The 19,336-nt window shown below is 36.3% G+C and overlaps 1 protein-coding gene across 1 annotated transcript in view; it reads right to left on the reverse strand.

The window, feature by feature from the left end:
- Positions 1-19,336, reverse strand: part of LOC139473392 (polypeptide N-acetylgalactosaminyltransferase 16-like) — a 116,490-nt gene that overhangs the window by 94,665 nt on the left and 2,489 nt on the right. Inside the window, exons 2-3 of the mRNA XM_071255955.1 lie at positions 18,303-18,784; positions 13,971-14,908 (exon numbers count right to left, since the gene is read on the reverse strand). Of these exons, the coding sequence (XP_071112056.1) occupies positions 13,971-14,824 (854 nt within the window). The 5' untranslated portion in view covers positions 14,825-14,908; positions 18,303-18,784. The remainder of the gene's footprint in view (positions 1-13,970; positions 14,909-18,302; positions 18,785-19,336) is intronic.

The following is a 19,336-nucleotide window of genomic DNA, read 5'->3' on the forward strand; positions in this document are numbered from 1 at the left end:
ATGGTCAGACAGTGAGATGGTGTAGATGATGTTCAGACAGTGTGATGGTGTAGATGATGGTCAGACAGTGCGATGGTGTAGATGATGGTCAGACAGTGCGATGCTGTAGATGATGGTCAGACAGTGCGATGCTGTAGATGATGTTCAGACAGTGTGATGGTGTAGATGATGTTCAGACAGTGCGATGCTGTAGATGATGGTCAGACAGTGAGATTGTGTACATGATGTTCAGACTGTGCGATGGTGTATATTTTGTTCAGGCAATGGTTTTACTGGAAACCAACTTATATACAATCAACCAGAGTCCAAGAGTCTGTGTCAATATTGACTTTTTTATATTGATACTTTATATGCCCAGATCATTAGCCTCAAATTGACCAGCATTGGTGCCATCCACTATTGGCGCCTGCACTAATTCCCACTCTCCAGCATTGTCTAATAATCAGACATAGTTATAGTGTATTCACCATCAGCCCAACCCCATGGGTATCCAAACCAAACTCCCTTTCTATTTTGAATTGAGTTTCAGATCAACCGCATGTCTCCCTGGACTGAGGATCGATGCTATTATCAGGCCCATGAACCTTAAGTCATTGATTTCCTTTATTTGAATCAGATATCCTTGTTACAATGGGTACACTTGTTACTTAGATCTAAACCACCGTCATGCCAACCTAGGATAGAAACAACTGTCTATATCACACCACCTTATGCAATGTTGTTCCATATCACACCCCACACAATGCCACACCACACCACACCACACCGCACAATGCCACATCACACCACACCACACACCACACCACACCACACCACAGACCACACCACACAATGACACATCACACCACATCACACACCACACCACACAATGCCACACAACACCACACCACACCACACACCACACAATGCCACATCACACCATACCACACACCACACCACACCACACACCACACAATGCCACACCACACCACACAATGCCACACCACACCACACCACACCACACAATGCCACACCACACTACACCACACCACAAAACACCACACCACACCACACAATGCCACACCACACTACACCACACCACAAAACACCACACCACACCACACAATGCCACACCACACAATGCCACACCACACCACACCACACCACATCACAACCATTTCACTACCTGATATTCCGCCATCTCGACCTCACACTCCATCTCAAACTCATCCCCAGTCTTGACCACACCCCTCTCATCTCCGCCTCATCACCCATCTCATCCTTACCCCCCATCCCCCACCCTCAATACATTTCTAACTGATAATACCAGACTATATTTATAACTCATCCATAGGAAGACCTAATCAGACTATGTATACATCCACCAATCTACTTTCAGACAATTCAATAGTAACATCATTAATTGGCTGTGTCTGCATTGTCGACAATGTTCACAGGTCAACCACATGATTGGCACTTAAAGGGTTGGATCATTTGCACCGTGATGATAAAAGAAGGTATCACTATGCTTCTGCTTGAACTATTTCAGCAATTCTGAGAATATCCTTGTTATGTACATTATCTGAAAAGAGGGTAGGCCAATGGTAATTGTGTTTGCCTGTTACTGACAATGTTCTATTCCTAATACATGGCTGAATAACATGATCATCCTTACTCACTCACATACTCTGTGTTACCATTAAGATGCTTGGTTTGGTTGGTTGGTTTGTTTGTTGTTTAACGCCGCACTCAGTAATGTTCCAGCTATATGATGGCGGTCTGCAAATAATCGAGTCTGGACCAGACAATCCTGTGATTGATATGAGCATCGATCCACGTAATTGGGATCGATGACGTGCATCAACCATGTCAGTGAGCCTGACCACCCGACCCGTTAGTCACCTCTTACAACAAGCATAATCGCCTTTCATGATAAGCATTGTCGCCTTTTACAACAAGCATACCGGTAGTCATCTTTTACGGCAAGCATAGTCATCTTTTACGGCAAGCATAGTCATCTTTTATGGCAAGCATGGGTTGCTGAAGACCTATCCTGCCCTGGATCTTCCCGGATCCCATAAAGATGCAGTTCAGTTTGTAAACTGTGTGTATTGGCCTCCATCTGACCATATCTTTAATGCTGTTTTTCTGTTCAACCATACTTAAAATCAGTTGACTTTGGAGAAACTGCCAATACAATAAATATTACATAAAAAATCAGTCCCAATATAAAGTATCAGCACATAAGTTACAGGTTCAAGCATTGGCTAATGAGGGAGAGGACCTGGGATTAGTTCCCCAAATGTGTGCAATGTGTGAGGAGTACTGAGGACCCTTTTAGTTCTCATTCTCCATAATACGCCCCATACTGTTAAGAAGCAGCAGAAAAACCAATCTACTCACTCACTCTAGCAGTTGTAAGCCACTGTGGAAGTAACAATTTATTTTCATCCACTGACAAGAAACACAAATCAAAAAATCCCCTTCTTGCTCAATCTCAGACCATTAGAAATGAAACAATCATCCGAATGACTGCATTTTGCAGATGAAATAAAAAATGTCAGTTCTTTTGAGATTTAACAATGGTTGTTTCCTAACATTAAATTTACACAAAAAGAGATTCCATGGACTTTGCCTTCAAAATTCATGAATCACTGCATTTTGAAATTTAACATCTGGACCAATTTCCTCTTAGCCGTTACATAACTCCATCATTACTGTGATTGAATGTCAGATCTAAGTGAGGTCATGTGGCTACAAAATACTACACATCATCGTCCAATCCTTCATATATAGCAACATAGTGCATTCCTTCAAATATTTCAAATGAAATTTCCCCAGGCAGCTCTGAAAAATATGTTGTTTATTTTTTATTTTAACAAACAAATTTGTAGCTTAAGAGTTTGATTTTCTTTAGCATTAAAACTGTTAGGGTCAGTCGTGGGTTCAGTGGGGATGACTAAATGCTAACTGGTGTAACATGTGGAAGGTTTACTTTTCTGACAGAAACATGTGCAAGTATTTTCAGCTGTAGAAGTATTTGTTCAATTTCATGCTGTGTCCAAAGATAATGCTGTCCATTTGAACAGATATTAAACAGTTCACAATTTCTTTTTGTGACCCATGAGGCAACCACATGGTTTGGGTGGTCAGGTTCAGTGACTTGGTTGATTGGATGTCATCATACCCCAACAGGGTTGAATGTTGCACACAATATATATCAATTACTTGATTGTCTGGTACTGATTAAATTATTTACAGCCACCATCATATAGCTGGAATACTGCTGAGTACAGCATTCACCAACTAACAAAAAACAAAGTGAAGTTACTTTGTGTCGCATTATTGTCATATCATGTTAAATTATTTGCAACTTTCAACTTTTTATTTAAATTTCTATTTGAGGCTTTTGGTCCAGTTTGTTGATCTGTAAACCAAACAAATTTTAAAAACATCTTCTAATATACTTGAACCTTTCTGAGTTCTCACTGTGAGTCTAAACCAGTGGTTGATGTCATGAACATCAGTCCATGACCATCTACAAAGGTCCCAAATCTTCTCAAGAGATCATTATCCAGGTATTATCTACAACCAGCAGCCATTGTGGCCACTCAATACCTATTTAGTTTTGGCACTCAGAACCTATTTTGCACTGGATTGATCCTTAGTACTTACAGACAATCTGGGACCTTGCACTATTCAAGTCCTGAACATCCTAGCGCAAATCAATCACAGCACTTAGGCTGTAAGTAGATGTTAAAACATAAGTGCTACTTACGATCATCTTAGATAATCTTTTGTTGTGTCATGACATCACAAAGATTAAATCACAAATATCCATATCACAACATTAGCACAACAACTGTCATAAGACCATGTTAAAGCATGAGAGTTAACAATCATCTTCGGGCCAAGATCACTTTACAGATGTGGGCCCTGTTCCACCATACTATCAGACTTGGTGTTACATGTTCACAGGCAGGCAATAATTATCTTCACGTTGACAGAGGAATTTATCACCAACTAATCCAAAATCTCCAGTCCGAAGGTCGTGACCTTCTTCCGCAAACACCTACCTGACCCACAGTAGTTCGATCCCATCACCCTATTATCTCGTAGAAAGGCAATAATCATGCAAGGAGATCACCAATATCACTGCCTGCTGTTGTTCTAGGACTAATCAAACAGCCATTACCATTACGACCAACCTGTCCAGGAAGCCATATTTCCTTTACATGCAATTATTGTTCCCTAACGAACCAACCCACAATAATGATTTATTTCATCTTTTATCGTTTCTCAGCAAGTCGGAGAGTACCCTTATCATATCATAATTGTTTAGTGTTCCCATGTGAATTCAGGGACAGGATGTTTATTATATTTCTCAGCATGCTGGGAAATATTTCCCTCATTCAAGTGACACCCGGTAAGCCGTGTATGCTCGTAGGTGTGTAGGACGGGAATCTGATGACGCTGACTGGTGTTTAATGGCCTGAACACCACGGGTGTCCTGAATATAATGATCTGTGAAATCTTGTATTGTGTAACATTATCATTATAATGGTAATAAGACTCTCAAAGTTGGCATCTGGGAGATTCATTTATTTATAATTTAATCAGTTTGTGATTGAAAGGAAAGTGGGTGGAATTACGTGATTGATTGAAATGCTCATTTGGACGTACAGTGCTTCGGTTCAGAGACAAGTCATGTCATTAAAAACATAAAAATATTATTAACAACACCATTCATTAAACCTATTATGGAACAAACTGTCACACAAGTTATCTCCCCTTAACATCAATGAACACATGATAATTTTTTATTAATTTTCAACATAAGAATTAAATTAAGTTACTTTGTAACCAGTAACTGTAATTAAATGTTACCATGGAATGAACTAGACATGGTTGCAACGGCAGATCTGCAATCCCTCTGGTTACCACAACCACTAAAATCTATAAAACTGGAGGGAAATATAAAGGTTGAAAAATATAAGGAAATATATATTTATGCATTCCTTTAACAAAAAATGGATCCAATTATTGCAAAGCATTGTCAAATATTCATATCTTTCACATAAATGTTTCCAAACACAACTAAAGCACAGCAACCAGCAGCATGAGGATTGTATTTGCGATTTATTGTACAATGTTAACAAATGACAAACATCCAATCTCGACTTAATTACATAATTTTTCTCACTTTTTACACTTTCAATTAAATTGACTTCGTTTAGGTGTCAACAACAAAAATTAAGCGATTTTTTCGCCTGATTAATAAGTTTATATCTCACGTGGGATTTCTAAATCTGACAATGTAATTAAGACACTCCCTGAAACAGACTACATGAGTGAATTATATTTGAGATGAATTGAAACTATCAAAAACAGAGGGTGGTACATTGTTTCTTGCAATTTCACTGCACAGATTAAAACATTAATTTCCTCAATCAGCTGTGATTTACAATAACAAAAGCAGCTGCAGCAGTCTTTAATGGTAATAAAACAACACATTTATCAATGTATTATATCAGTGGATTATTATTTCCCTGTGTTCTTTAACTGTCTTGCAGCACAAACACATCCATCAAACTTTATCAGTGAATTGATATGATAGTTTTCACTGTTTTAATAACTCCATTTTCCATTGTACAGAAAACAGATCAGTTTCCTTCACTGGATCAGTTGATAATTAGTTTTCAGTTTGATTTACAACACTTCCAACTACTTGTTTGAAAATGGAAACAAAATAAATCATTTCACCTAAGAATCACAACCACTGAAAAATAATTCCAGTTCAAACTAGATACACCATCCTACCTGAAAGGTTTATTGAAAGTGAATAATGTGATTATCACAAACTAAGTGCAATTCCCTTTGAAACAGATTACTTTTTCATTTTAATTAATGTTTGGGATCTTGTTATAAGGATCATTTCAAAAGGCTGCTGATTCTAAGATAACCTTCCCCTTCAACTAACAACTTCACACCATACCGTAAACATGAGCCATGGAAACTCCATCCCCAGACATGCTCATGCATCGAAAAACATGCGTGTTGTTAGCCAATACATTGGAAACTTCACACGAATCTAAACTCTCTTAAAACATCTGTCGATAGCGACTTGAAAAACTTCCATCTGGATTCTGGAACGTGTGGCCAAACTTACAAAACTGCCAAGTCTGTCTGTAATCTGGTTAATTGGATAAGCCCGTTGGAAACCTTTGAGGGGAAGGGGTTACTGAATTTCTGCTTGAAAAGTTGTGCACTTGTGTGTACTTTTCACATGATTCTAAAAGGATTTTCAATTCGATAGATGTGCACTTTCAGGTTCAAAGTTTAACCCTTTAGGGGCAGTTAGGTCATTCCAGGGTTAAAATAACCCTTTCAGCTTTGATGAGAAATAGAGTGGTTTCAGCTTTGAATGCCACCATGCATTTTATCTCAGATTTCCATTAAAGAACCATATTAACTCTTAGAAATGATGATGAAAGTGTTTGAATGGCTTTAGTGTTTCTCTGGCAACTTATTGTAGAAACTTGATACTGCAAAGTTGTTGCAGTGTCATATTTGGTATACAGTAGAGCGGACATGTTTAGGATTGATTATAAACAAACCTAATACCTTGTTTGTTGTCATGATATAATGGTTTAGTGTGGTATTATCGGGTATGTAGGATGCTTATGCTATACTGCCACTGCTTCCACAGGGAGCATCTGTGCAGTGAAATAGCTGTCTACCTTCCAACAAGACAAATTATTAGGGATGCACTATGTCTTTGTTACAGTTGTAGCAGCATTTGTGTGTCATTTCCAAAACTGTTATGTACTGTCAACATATAACATGGAATAGCAACATTAGTCTGTCTCACAGTCACCCAGCCATGATTTTCCCCTACTGCCCAGCCATTATCTAATTCAAAAGCCCTAAATGAAGTAAATCTAGATTTCCCTCAGGTTTTAGGTTCTGAATTGCCCATCCCACTGGGGCTCCTTTTCAATTTAAATGGAGTTCTTTGTTTCTATCAATATTAGATATTTTCAAAGACTAAACTTTAGTCTTTAGCGACAAGTATGTCATTATTTGTTTGTCTGTTTTTTTTAATGCCGAAATCAGCAATACTCCAGCTATGTGACAATGTTCCGAGTGTATCGAGTCTGGACCAGACAATCCAGTGATTGACATCATGACCATCGATCTGTGCAATTGGAATACGATGACATGCATCAACCATGTCAGCAAGCCTGACCACCTGATCCTTAAGTCTTACAACGGATCTTCACAGGTTTGTCATTGTACCAAACGTGCTACCTTAGATCAGGAATAGCAATATCTTCTGTCACTATACCAAACATTCTATTAAAATCAGGAATATCAATATCTACTGTCACTGTACCAAACATTCTACTAATTATATGGCATTTGACAGTCTGCATCATATGCAATCCTATGGTGTAACCTGTTGAACTGCAATCAAATCAAATATTTAGAATTTCAAACAGAGTACCATTTGTAGGGACCTCTCTCATCAATATCTGCCAGTGCATATCTCACTTAACCTCAAAATAGTAAAACCATTCCTGACAAACTTGTATTCCATGCCAACAAACAGTGATAATATATTGCATTGTGGGTTTGCTCAACTCTTGAATATTAACAAATTAGTTTTGTGGAGCTCCCCTGAGAATGCATGGAACCAGGCAGGATCTCTACAATTGGATGAAGTAGGTATTAACAGCCTATTGGGAATCTTTCCACACATACAAGTTAGGACTGGCCCAAAGCATTGTATTGGAAACTCCCTTGAGAAATTTGTCAATCTCGGAAAGCTCTAATGGATTTCTTAGCTGTGCTGTAAAACCCACCTGTGTACAGAAACTGTCCCCAAAATGACTGTGTCATTAGTCTGGTGTCGTGTTTCTCATCATATTCTCATGAATGACCTGTTTGTTGCTGAAGGGTCAGTCAGTGTGCACATCCCTATTGGAGTGACAAACAACAAGTCATTAATTGCCATTAAACTTAAGGTGTTTGGGTAAATTGATTCAGTTGACATTTTGTAGCAATGTTTGCAAGATGTGGGCCCAAAAGTTGCATCTTGGGAAATAATTAAGAAGGTAATTAATTTTTCTTTTGAAACAAACTTCACTCTGTGGAACTCGGAGTTGTGCAAATTGACCATTCACATAAACAAAATTCACTCTGTGGAACTCAGAGTTGTGTTAATTGACCATTCACATAAACAAACTTCACTCACCTATGTTTCATGATTTTAAAATCTCTTTCATCCACTGGTGTTAATTTCCTGAATACACAAATCAGTGATGAAGTAACTAGCCCAACCTGTACATATTCCTAGTCACGGGCATCAGGCAATAGCATTTTAAGCTCTGGTAGCACCTATATCCTACTACATGCTTTCACTATTACCATGACAGTTGAATATGAACATTCTATGTTCTTTTATTTCCAGGGCTATTCTATATGACTATTCTGAAGGATTTTTGATCAAGTCTTTTTTCAGAGAAAAAAAAAGATGGAGTATATTTTAAATATGAACATTCCTGGTCCAAGGTGTTGGATTTGTTATCATACAGAAAAACAACCTACAGAAAAAATACATCTTTCAACAACTGCTTAGATGCAGCTGGAATTAGCTTCTGAAGAGAAATTCTTATTTTCAGAAAACTTTTTAACAAGTGTACACTCTTCTAAAATTTCATCGAAGTTTTGTGTAAGTGGAAAACACTATGCAACTCTCTTTCCAATGAACATGTTATACAAATACCAGACTTAAAAAGGCACTAATTACATTCTGATGACTACAATTAGCTGACATATGGAAAAAATGATGTCCATATGATGCAGCATTCAGTATCCTTCCAATCTGTTCAGCAGCTGAAACAATTCATGCATTCTCTTCCCAACTGTTAATTACTTTAAAATGATAAGTTGTGCTGTCTGAAATATCAAGGTAGCAATTTTCCAGAACTAATTTGAGATGCCCCATTGCTAATAGCTTCTAAATGTTCCCATCCATAGATTTTTGCAAGCTTGATTCCAGAAAAATCCACTATGGTATAAAAATTAATTTTTTCAAATGCCTGTTTTTAAAAAATAAAAACTCATGGCTAGGCACATGGGTATGGATAATCAATGAAATTTCTAAAATAAAACAACAACTAAAGTTATCATTGCTTTGCAAAAACACAGATAATGTGCATGCTTTCCTTATTTTCTGGTTAAAAAGTCATTAGAATGAATAATCAGTGTAATTTATTTTTCTTTGTCCGAATGATATATGACTTGTGTAATGCATATTGATATGTTTTATTGATGTCATTACGGAAGCAGTTTCATCAATGCTGTTAAAAAATATCATTTGGACAAAATACAAAATAAAGCCTTTTTGGATGGATCAATATCAAGGGAAGATGTTACCTTAATGATACAATGCAACTTACATATATACAAGACATTAAAATTAACATTATTGTCAACATTATAAATCAATAAATATATTTGATATGAAAATTTATTTATTTAATTCATTAATTAATCTTAACTACTTTCACATTTACAGAAAAAAATGTTTTATTATCTTACAAGAAAACATTAATATTAATAACATTTTGAAACTTGATAAAGAATATTTTGTTTGAATTAATCAAATCAAATACAAGTTTTCAGTAAGGCCTTTAGTTCAGATACACGCTACAAAAAACTAGTAACTTTACATCACAGTTCTGTTATCTGGAAGTCATCTGAGCAGCCCACATTGAGGTGTTCTGTATCGCATGTTGGAGTCCCTATCAGGGTTAAAACACAAGCTAGAGTGATTAAACAGATAACAGGGCAATACGTATCTCCTCCGATAACCCATCTACAATGATGAAGATCTAACACACCTCACACCTGCCTACTTCTGCTCTCTCTGGGACTGTGCACTCCTAGTCCCTCATGTGAATGGTATGACAGCCTTACACTTTATAGCCATTTCAGGCAGGCTCAACCTGCAGCCATAAAGTGACGCATGCAGTTATCAAGGCATTTACTACATGTTCAAGCAGCTGAACCAGCTGAGTAATGTTTTAAATTCTTAAATTTTGAATTTTAACTTCAGTGTGTATTGTGCGTGTGCATGTCTGTGTGAGGTCAGACAAAGAGAGTGTGGTATATTGATGAATTTGTCTGTATTTTAAAAATACTCAGTTATTATTTGGGGGTTCATGTCATTGGGGTCTGTTTGTGATTTTTAAAAGGGCATGTTTAACTCCATGACGCCCACCTACATCTACACACCCCATCCCCACCCCCAACTAACACCCCATTGATCCACCACTGTGTTTAGTTGAAACAGGTGTGCATGAAATAGTTTTATACCTTTAATTCAAAATGGAATATAGAATAGAACAAACAATCCTGGCTGTTCAGTTGTAAATTCAAGTCAATAATAGTAACACACAGGATACAGGTGTTCTTGTAGCTATGGTGATCTTATTTCTGTTTTCACACTACTTTCAAATAGCAACATTAAAATTACTTTTGGATATGGCTGCAAAAATTATATATCTTAACAACAAAAACCTAATTCCCTGAGGAAATTATCATGAACAAATTTAAACTATATATAATCAAAAACAGTTTCTTTCATCAGATTGATGAATAAACATTTTCCAACAGTTTTTGGCGTTAATGGAACAAGTGAACCGATATTCCTCCCCCTTCATAAGTCATTCAATATTCTAAACCTCACCAAAAATTTAATAAAACGTAATTCGCTTAAGTGCAACTTTAAAACAGCATTTCCTTTTTCAGTTAATTTGAAAATTGTAGCAAATGACAGGCTTGCTGGAGTGAAAGGACATGCCAGGATTTCACACCACCACCAAACCATCTCTTCCCTTCTCTCACAGTGGATAAGATATGACACATATTTTTAACAGTGTACTCTAATTTTCCAATATCGACTCTAAGCTTTTAACGCAAATGCATTTCTCATGACGTATAATTGAAAAAAAGGCACTGAATTATTTTTTCAGGCAATTTTTCCCAACCTCTTCCATTTGTGGTAATCGTTAATAGTTATTGGGTAGAAAACTGGAAAGTTCATCTCGCCTCGGCTTTTTGAGGTCTACTGAGGCGGGTTTAAGTCGACGGGTCCCATGAGATCGTTTGTAAGTCTTCACACTCTTTAACAGAAAGGCCACAAGATTGGGTCCTGCATCTAGACTCAGAAGAAATCTTACATAAGTTGTCTATTATTTCCAAGCAAACACTCCCTCCCATGAGGTCCCCTGTGGCCTTCTGACATTATTACCACCAAGCAGTGTCGCTAAACTCCATCTTGAGAAATACCACTTGCACACAGCAATCGATTTGCCCTTGTTTAGATTCATAAGACAATGAAATGGGAATATTTTGTACAGCTATGTGAATGATACACGTTTCTTATCAATACTTGCTTCCAATATACAGAGATTAGCATTTCGCCTGCCAGACAAATGGGTCTTTTACATACAAATAGGCAGGAATTATTCCACACAAGAGAAATAGGTTATGAGAGCAATAGAGAGCGAATTCCTTAACTTGCACACTGGAAGGCTGGTGACATCATGAAAAGAGTTTTCTTTATACATGATGTAGATCTTAATGAGATCTTATGGATTCTTGAAATGGTTCTGATCTTCAACCCTTATCACCAGTGAAGGAGGAAGGGAACGCTCCTTTGACAAACGAATGTTGGAGATATCCAAAATGTTAGACATTTTATCTACAGATCGTCTCTGCTTCATGTATAGAGACGTCAAACACCCATCCTTCATCATCAGATGGAAAATATATAGAAATAAAGGAAAAAGAACATGCAAAGTTTGATAACTATGTATGCATGACTAATGCTATGTTAATGTGTTATTATTAACAATAACTGTATACAACCTCTGAATACTTACTGAAAATGAGACCTAACAAAAACATTTCATTGACAAACTTATATCACTTACAGACTGAAGAAACTGTAAAGGTCAACAATTGATTTCACCTTGGGACTCCAGCTTCCACTAGAGATTGCCTCAATATCTTGTCTCGACTTCCTCAAAGTCATCTTAGTGCTTAATTACTTCAATAAATCTTTGTTAAGATATTTTCGGAGTTATGATAGCCTTAGTTATAAGACTATTCAGTAGAATAGGGCACAGGACAATCGTCTTGTTTTATATACATCATGTGCATGGATATGAGATCAAATATTATCATAAACAGTCGTTGCATAGGATGTCATACTCATGGCTTAGCTTGGGGTGTTGCTGAATATGGATGTATGGAAATAAAATGCACATTTACAATTTACATTCTTGAATTTCAGTTTAACGCACCTAGGTCATGATTTCAAATAATAACTGAATCATTTCCAAAACTAACCAATCACATTGCTCTGATTCCATGGTTCAGTCAGTCAAGCTACCAATGATATTCATTTTAAACATATTTTGTAATGGATGAGGAAGTAAGATCACCTACATGGTATTGATCAAGTGTTTCCTTGTCATTTGGAGTTTTTCAAATTGAGCTATGAGGAATTATGGGTTACCGTCCCAAGTGGATTAATGGTGTAAGCCCCATTGAGTGTTGGGCAAGGGACTTCCAGCATGGATTCATTAGGGACAGATAATCTGTAAGTCAAAGTAGGGTAAGCTGTATGGTTCACACTGTCAGGTCATGTCATCAGTTATACCATATCATACCATATTGCTCTCAGCAATGTGATGTCATTTCTGTCCTACAGACGACCAATCAGCATTGAGATTTGCTAAGATGCGCAAGTGCAAATATTGTAAAGTCGTTACACTTGATCCATCTACCATTATGGTAATATGGCTTACTGTCATCCTACCCTTCATATGTAAGTTGTCTGGAAGAACACAGAGATCTATCTACCATTATGGGTAATATGGCCTATTGTCATCCTACCCTTCATATGTAAGTTGTCTGGTAGAACACAGAGATCTATCTACCATTATGGGTAATATGGCTTACTGTCATCCTACCCTTCATATGTAAGTTGTCTGGAAGAACACATAGATCTATCTACCATTATGGGTAATATGGCTTACTGTTATCCTACCCTTCATATGTAAGTTGTCTGGAAGAACACAGAGATCTAGCGACGAACATTTAGCATCATATGATATGAATTCATAAAAACCTTTTGCAAATGTGTAAACACGAATCAATATGCCAAAAACATTACACAATATTTTAGGCTGTGGTAGTTGACATGCATATTTATTTTTCTATGTGAAACATTTGTTATCTTAAAGAATATTTTCACTGGATCTATTAGTTCAACTAAATACCAAGGCAAATGTTCCTTAACAGATAGCACTGCCATAGATATTTGTTTTTTGTAAAGTGTCAATCATGATAAGAACAATTAAATATTTTGGTCTCATATCTCCATATGTATCTTTTGTAAATAGTGTTATGTACATTCCAATATGTTTGGATGATATCCTAACTTAAGTCTGGTTCTAGAATATTCCTATCAATAAAACGTGTACAAAATTTTCAGATTACATCATAATGTGCAGAATTTCATTTTACTCAAACTTATATTTACTGATAAAGCATACTCCCCAATGTGGTATATCTTTTAAAACATAAAACCTGATAAGTATTGGACAAGTTCTAAACAATCTTCACGTCACTTTGTAAATTGGGGGCTAACTTCTGGATATATTTTATTAAAAAAGACTTCTTTATAGTAAATTGACATTGCATACATTCTGTTTACACCCCTAAAAGCTATTATGTTGTCAAAAGAGATATTTATGACAAATGGCAAACGGAAAAATAAACTAAAACAATTATATTGATTACAGCGGAAGCTGGTGGCAGTATATCCTGATAATTATCATATTTAATGTGAAAATTTATCTAAAAGGACTTTTTTATGAGCCTCTTCATGAGAAAAATAGAACAACACTTACCTTTTAGGGCTTGTTTCAGGGAGGGTTCGATTCATATCTATTCCATCACTGGCGGAGACATTATAAGAAAAGCCAAGGAAGCCTTCATTTTCCAGTTTCTTTATCCGTTCTTTATCCTGTGTTTTCTCGTAAAATTCTATATTTACTTCCGTGTGAGATTCCACTGTTTCTACAAGTGATTTCCCTTGAGTTTGGGAAGAAATTGGAGATTTTTTTTTCACAGTAACTCGACCGCTGCGTGTATGTGTTGGTGACTGGTGTGGTGATTTTTTAGGTAAAGTTTGATATCCTGGACTTTCTTCACATCTTTCGGAATCTGCTGTGTGGATACATTTATTACTTTTCTTGGTTTTACTGGGCGATTCATGATTCCCTGAAGATTTAGATAACACAAACTCCATTTTATTTACAACTCCCTTTGCTATTAATATCCTGGTTTTTGCCCCAGTCACACCTTTGCTATTTACCAATCGGTCTTTGTTGCTGTTTTCATGGTAACCTCGAATTTTATCCCGATCGAAGCCAATTGATTCAATTTTTCGAAGGGCACCTCGATACAACTGCTGGATTTCAATAGCTTTTTCCGAGGCAATTTTCCGATCAGGAGAATTGGTGGATCCAATAAAAGAGGAATTTGATTTGGAGAGAAATTTTTCAATTTGAGAACTCCTTATAGAATTTTTCGAGGAATAGAATTCTCCATTTTCACCATCTTCCATCTTGGATGTGTCTGAGATCGTATCAAACATAAAAATGGTTGTAATCCAGAGAGACAAAATTATGCCAAGGGATGTGCATCGCTTTCCGAGCCGAATCCAGCGCCCAGCTTTTCGGTAATATTTGATGATTTTCATTTGAATCTTGCTTAATGGAACCGGAGACCATTCCTCTATCTAAACAAGTCAACAATGTGTCTTGCAAAAGAAGTCATTGGTGTGCTGAAAATGAATTATTAAAAGGTTAAACATATGAAAAACTTCATGGAATATTTATTACTAATTTAATCTAAGTTTGCATTAGTAAGCATTTTTTTTTAATCTAGCTCTCCTGATTAAACATAGAAACTACCTTGATTTGATTCCACATAGTTTGGACTGTGATACTTATGACAGAACAATATGTAAATAACTCAGACATTTTCAATGGTTATGTTCTATGCCTCATTGCATGTACGGTATAATTATGATATTGACGTTAATTGATGATATCAACGATATCCTGATGATACTGCTGACAGTTATGGTAAAGATGATGATGTGATGATAATTATTAACATTTCTTATAACTTGATGATAAGATGATGATGACATTGATTATATCAATATGATAATGATGATGATTACATTCATGTTCAGAATTTATGATCATAATTAATAATAGTAACCTTTACAGTAAGAAGGTGATGACAATCATATCGACATTGATAACAACAAAATGAGGATGATGACAATTAGCTTCCCAGTTCATCAAAATGCCCTAAACTGAATGTGGAACCAAACACGCAGCGTGAAGTTTCATATGTTACATCTTGTCAGCAATAGAACCTAACAGTTTTAGTCCACTAGTCCCTATAATGATAACATATAACAAAACCCTTAAAAAGGGCAAATTTCTACTAGTTCTTATGCTACCTTAACTATTGAGCAGTTTGGCAAGAACCATAGGACTAGTGCCAATTTGTAATGCTGCTAGTGCAGTTAAACCTATAGGTGACCTAGCTGTACATGGAAGATACAGTATGTTTATCTCTATTCTACCATGACAAACTTCAACAGGAAGTCTGTGGGGATCGTGAACATGTTGAGAGAAGCAGCATTGATTGAGTTCTATGTTTTGAGTGGGTTGTGGATCTGAATGAAGAAAACATCGATACTAGCCTTTACACCAAGTATGGTGGGGTCTATGCTCAATCATTATACTATTTGTAAATAAAGAACAGCCACTGTAGGTGTGTAGCACAGCACATTCATAGGCAACATGAAGTGGGCACACTTAAAAAAAATGGAGCAAGCCTTGCAAGGTTTAGTTCATCACTGCTGTCACTGTTATGACATCTCACCACTCACTGCAATGCAGAATATAGGATGTCACAGTCCACTATAGCAGAGCACCAAATTTCAAGCCCTCAGTGGTCCGTCCGTAAAGCTTGTAACACACTCTCATAGTCAATGTCTATTGTGCTTTCTGTATTTCCACACATACTTTGAATACTGTTGTAACTGCAAATCTGCATTTCATGACCTATAATTGTACATATAATTATTCAAAAAAGCATTTCCACCATGACAGAGAAAGAAATACTTTAGTAATCTATCTCAGCTGTTTCAGTCAGAGGTAGTTCTTATAATTTAATACCTCTGATTGACCAATCAGAATTGAGTTAATTCACGGCAGAATGTTGTTTGAATCCATAGCAATATCATGGGGACTTGTATGTAATTGAGTCTGTACCAAACACATCATGATGAAAATACTGACAGCGATTATAACAAAAAGATGATGATGATGATGATGATGATGATGATGATGTTGAAACAACTAAGAAGATGATGTAAATCCTAGACAGATTCCTCCAGTGGCTGATGTCATGATAAACTTACTGATGGCATTAATTTAAACACTTTCACATTACCTCTCTGGCTGGACACATGGGAAATATCAAACTCCCCTTACTCTGACGGACGTCCACTGAATGTCACATAATTGCAACACACATCCAATTACTCAAACTAACATAACACAATCATCAAAGTTTTGCCATTTTAATCAATACTATCTTAGCTCCCAATAGCAAGTTTCTAACGCTGATGAAATTCAGATCAATACCAAAATCACCTGTTCAATTTACACCAATCATGCGTCATATCAGAGATCAACAGCGGAGTGTATTTCACATCAATAATGTCACCTTTGGCGAGAACTATCACTTTAATCTTAACGACTTCACGCTAGGTAGTAACCTCGTCAAGCTTTTAACACCTGAGATTAGCCTCCATATTGACATGAGCAAATTATCGCAGCTTTTTGTCAGCCAATACAACTAAATGAGATTGCCCAGTTTCGTTCTCCCGTCTTTTTGTGTTTCTTTCCTTGTCAAATGATAAACTGAGGTTGTAAATAACTGTGACAAACATGGGCTTGAATGCATTACTTTGATAAGCCATCACTGTGAAGAAAACAATATTGACCACACTTTAATTGTCATTTAATCGATATAGATCAACAATCACAGTGTAAACATATGAGCCTTATACATCTGAGACATATGTCAATATAAACAATGAATACCAAAAATCAAAATTATTTAAATAAATTATGTATATTATTAATCAGACTTTAAACTGACATTGTCAGAACAAAATTGTGAGTACATTAAACTGAAAGTCCAAGACCAGATTCATAAACATTCCCCACATGACAACATATTTTAAAAAAACATCTTGAAATTTGGCCTTTTGTATTTCTTTTCATGACAAATGATTTTTCACATAAATAATTATGTAAACCAAGAAATGAATAGAAGCCTTGCCTTTGAGACATACACAGTTAACATATGACATGATGTCAAATCTCATATCTACCACAATGTTTCACACAAAATCTTTAAAGCAAGAAATAAAATATCTCTACCTTAAAAGGCAGGATTATGTGAAATAGTTGTTTGCAATTTCTTATAAAATATGTGATTATCATGAAGATCAATCCAACCTATCATACATACTACTTTTGAAATTGATATGTGTAAAGTCTAGCTGCCAGATATAGAAACTGTCTGCCATATTTAGTCCTGCAGACACCAATAACAAGGTCTTGATGTCGCATTCCAAAAACTAATTTGAGATTGTCTGCATTGAACATGTTATTTAATGCTAAATGTTCTTGTGTGTGATAAAAGAACCATCACTCAGTCCAGTGCCAGCTCCCTATGGAATGTTCTCTAACATCTACACTGGTGAACCCCTTGATAACAACTTGTAAATGAACACTTTTTAACCTTGCTGTCACATCCAACTAGATATCAAAATAACAGGGAGATTGAATGACATTTCTGAAATGGATTTCATTTTGGCTAAATCTATCGAAAGGTATGTTATCCTGAAATATTATGTTGATTTGAAAAATATGCTACATGTCATCAGTTACTGATGTTATCATAACTCCAAACCTCCTTAAATGTCTCCTTTATAAAAAAAAATAATTTGAAACTCTCTCAGGATATTGCTATAGTGCACCTATCAGATATAAGCATATTTGTACCTCTGGCATGAGAGGATGTTGTTAATGTCAACTCATTATTGACCTTTTTTTAAAATACAATAAATTGTCACTTACCTTTGATGCACTTTGAGATCTGGTACTGTGCCACTTTGAGATCTGGTACTGTGCCACTTTGAGATCTGGTACTGTGCCACTTTGAGATCTAGTTCTGCACCACTTTGAGATGTGGTACTGGGCCACTTTGAAATCTGATACTGCGCCACTTTGAGGTTTGGTAGTGTGCCACTTTGTCACCAGCTGCCAATCAAGCCAGGCAACATAGTGGATGGGGTTGCAGAGAGATGGAGGGGGGCACAGTAATTCACAACTTGCCTCCCTACATGCTGATATCCATCTCAATGGGGGCGACAAATGTTCTCTGTAATAGTTGATGTTGAATCTCTCTGATGATAGGCTGATATGAGTCCCGGTGATCTTAGCAGGCAAATCTGGTTTCCTGGTTCAAGGAAGATTATAGTGCATCTTCTCCTGATAGAGTAACTCACACGGATTCAGTCCAACCTCAGGGCTTGATCCAAAACACAGCTCTGCAAAACCTTTCAAGGAAAAAAAAAGATTTGCGTAAAACAAGTTCTGAGTTAGGATGTACATGAACGGATGACTACTAGGGGTCAAAAGAGAGAGGATTATAATTTATTATTTTTGTCAGATTTTTATTTTATTTGTGGCAGATGTTAGTTTTCCAGATGATGATTTGATGAGAGTTTTGGGGACTCATGACAAATCATTGACCCAGTCGAGTAATCTTTTCAAATAATAAACAAAAAACTCTCATTAAATCAATAAACATATATATGTTATGATATAAAACAGTTTACTAAAATGTTTTTAACCAAAGAATAAGAAATGTTTCATGGATTTGAAACTTAATGCAAGGAAATTATATAGAATAGAGCAATTTTTTTTAAAGAGCATTTTTATGTTTTCAGTTAAAAACACATTGCAACTGACAAATTACAAATACTAATGGTGATTTCACGAGAACAAGAAGCAATTTCTTCCAATTCTGTGTCTGGAGCAACAACTAGCAGACGACAGGGGGTGGTAGCAGACGACAGTTGAACCCAAGTCACTCATGTCTGCTTCAA

The sequence above is a fragment of the Haliotis cracherodii genome, unplaced genomic scaffold (assembly GCF_022045235.1).
Source record: "Haliotis cracherodii isolate W230 unplaced genomic scaffold, xgHalCrac1.p SCAF_28, whole genome shotgun sequence".
NCBI classification, from domain to species: Eukaryota; Metazoa; Mollusca; class Gastropoda; order Lepetellida; family Haliotidae; genus Haliotis; species Haliotis cracherodii.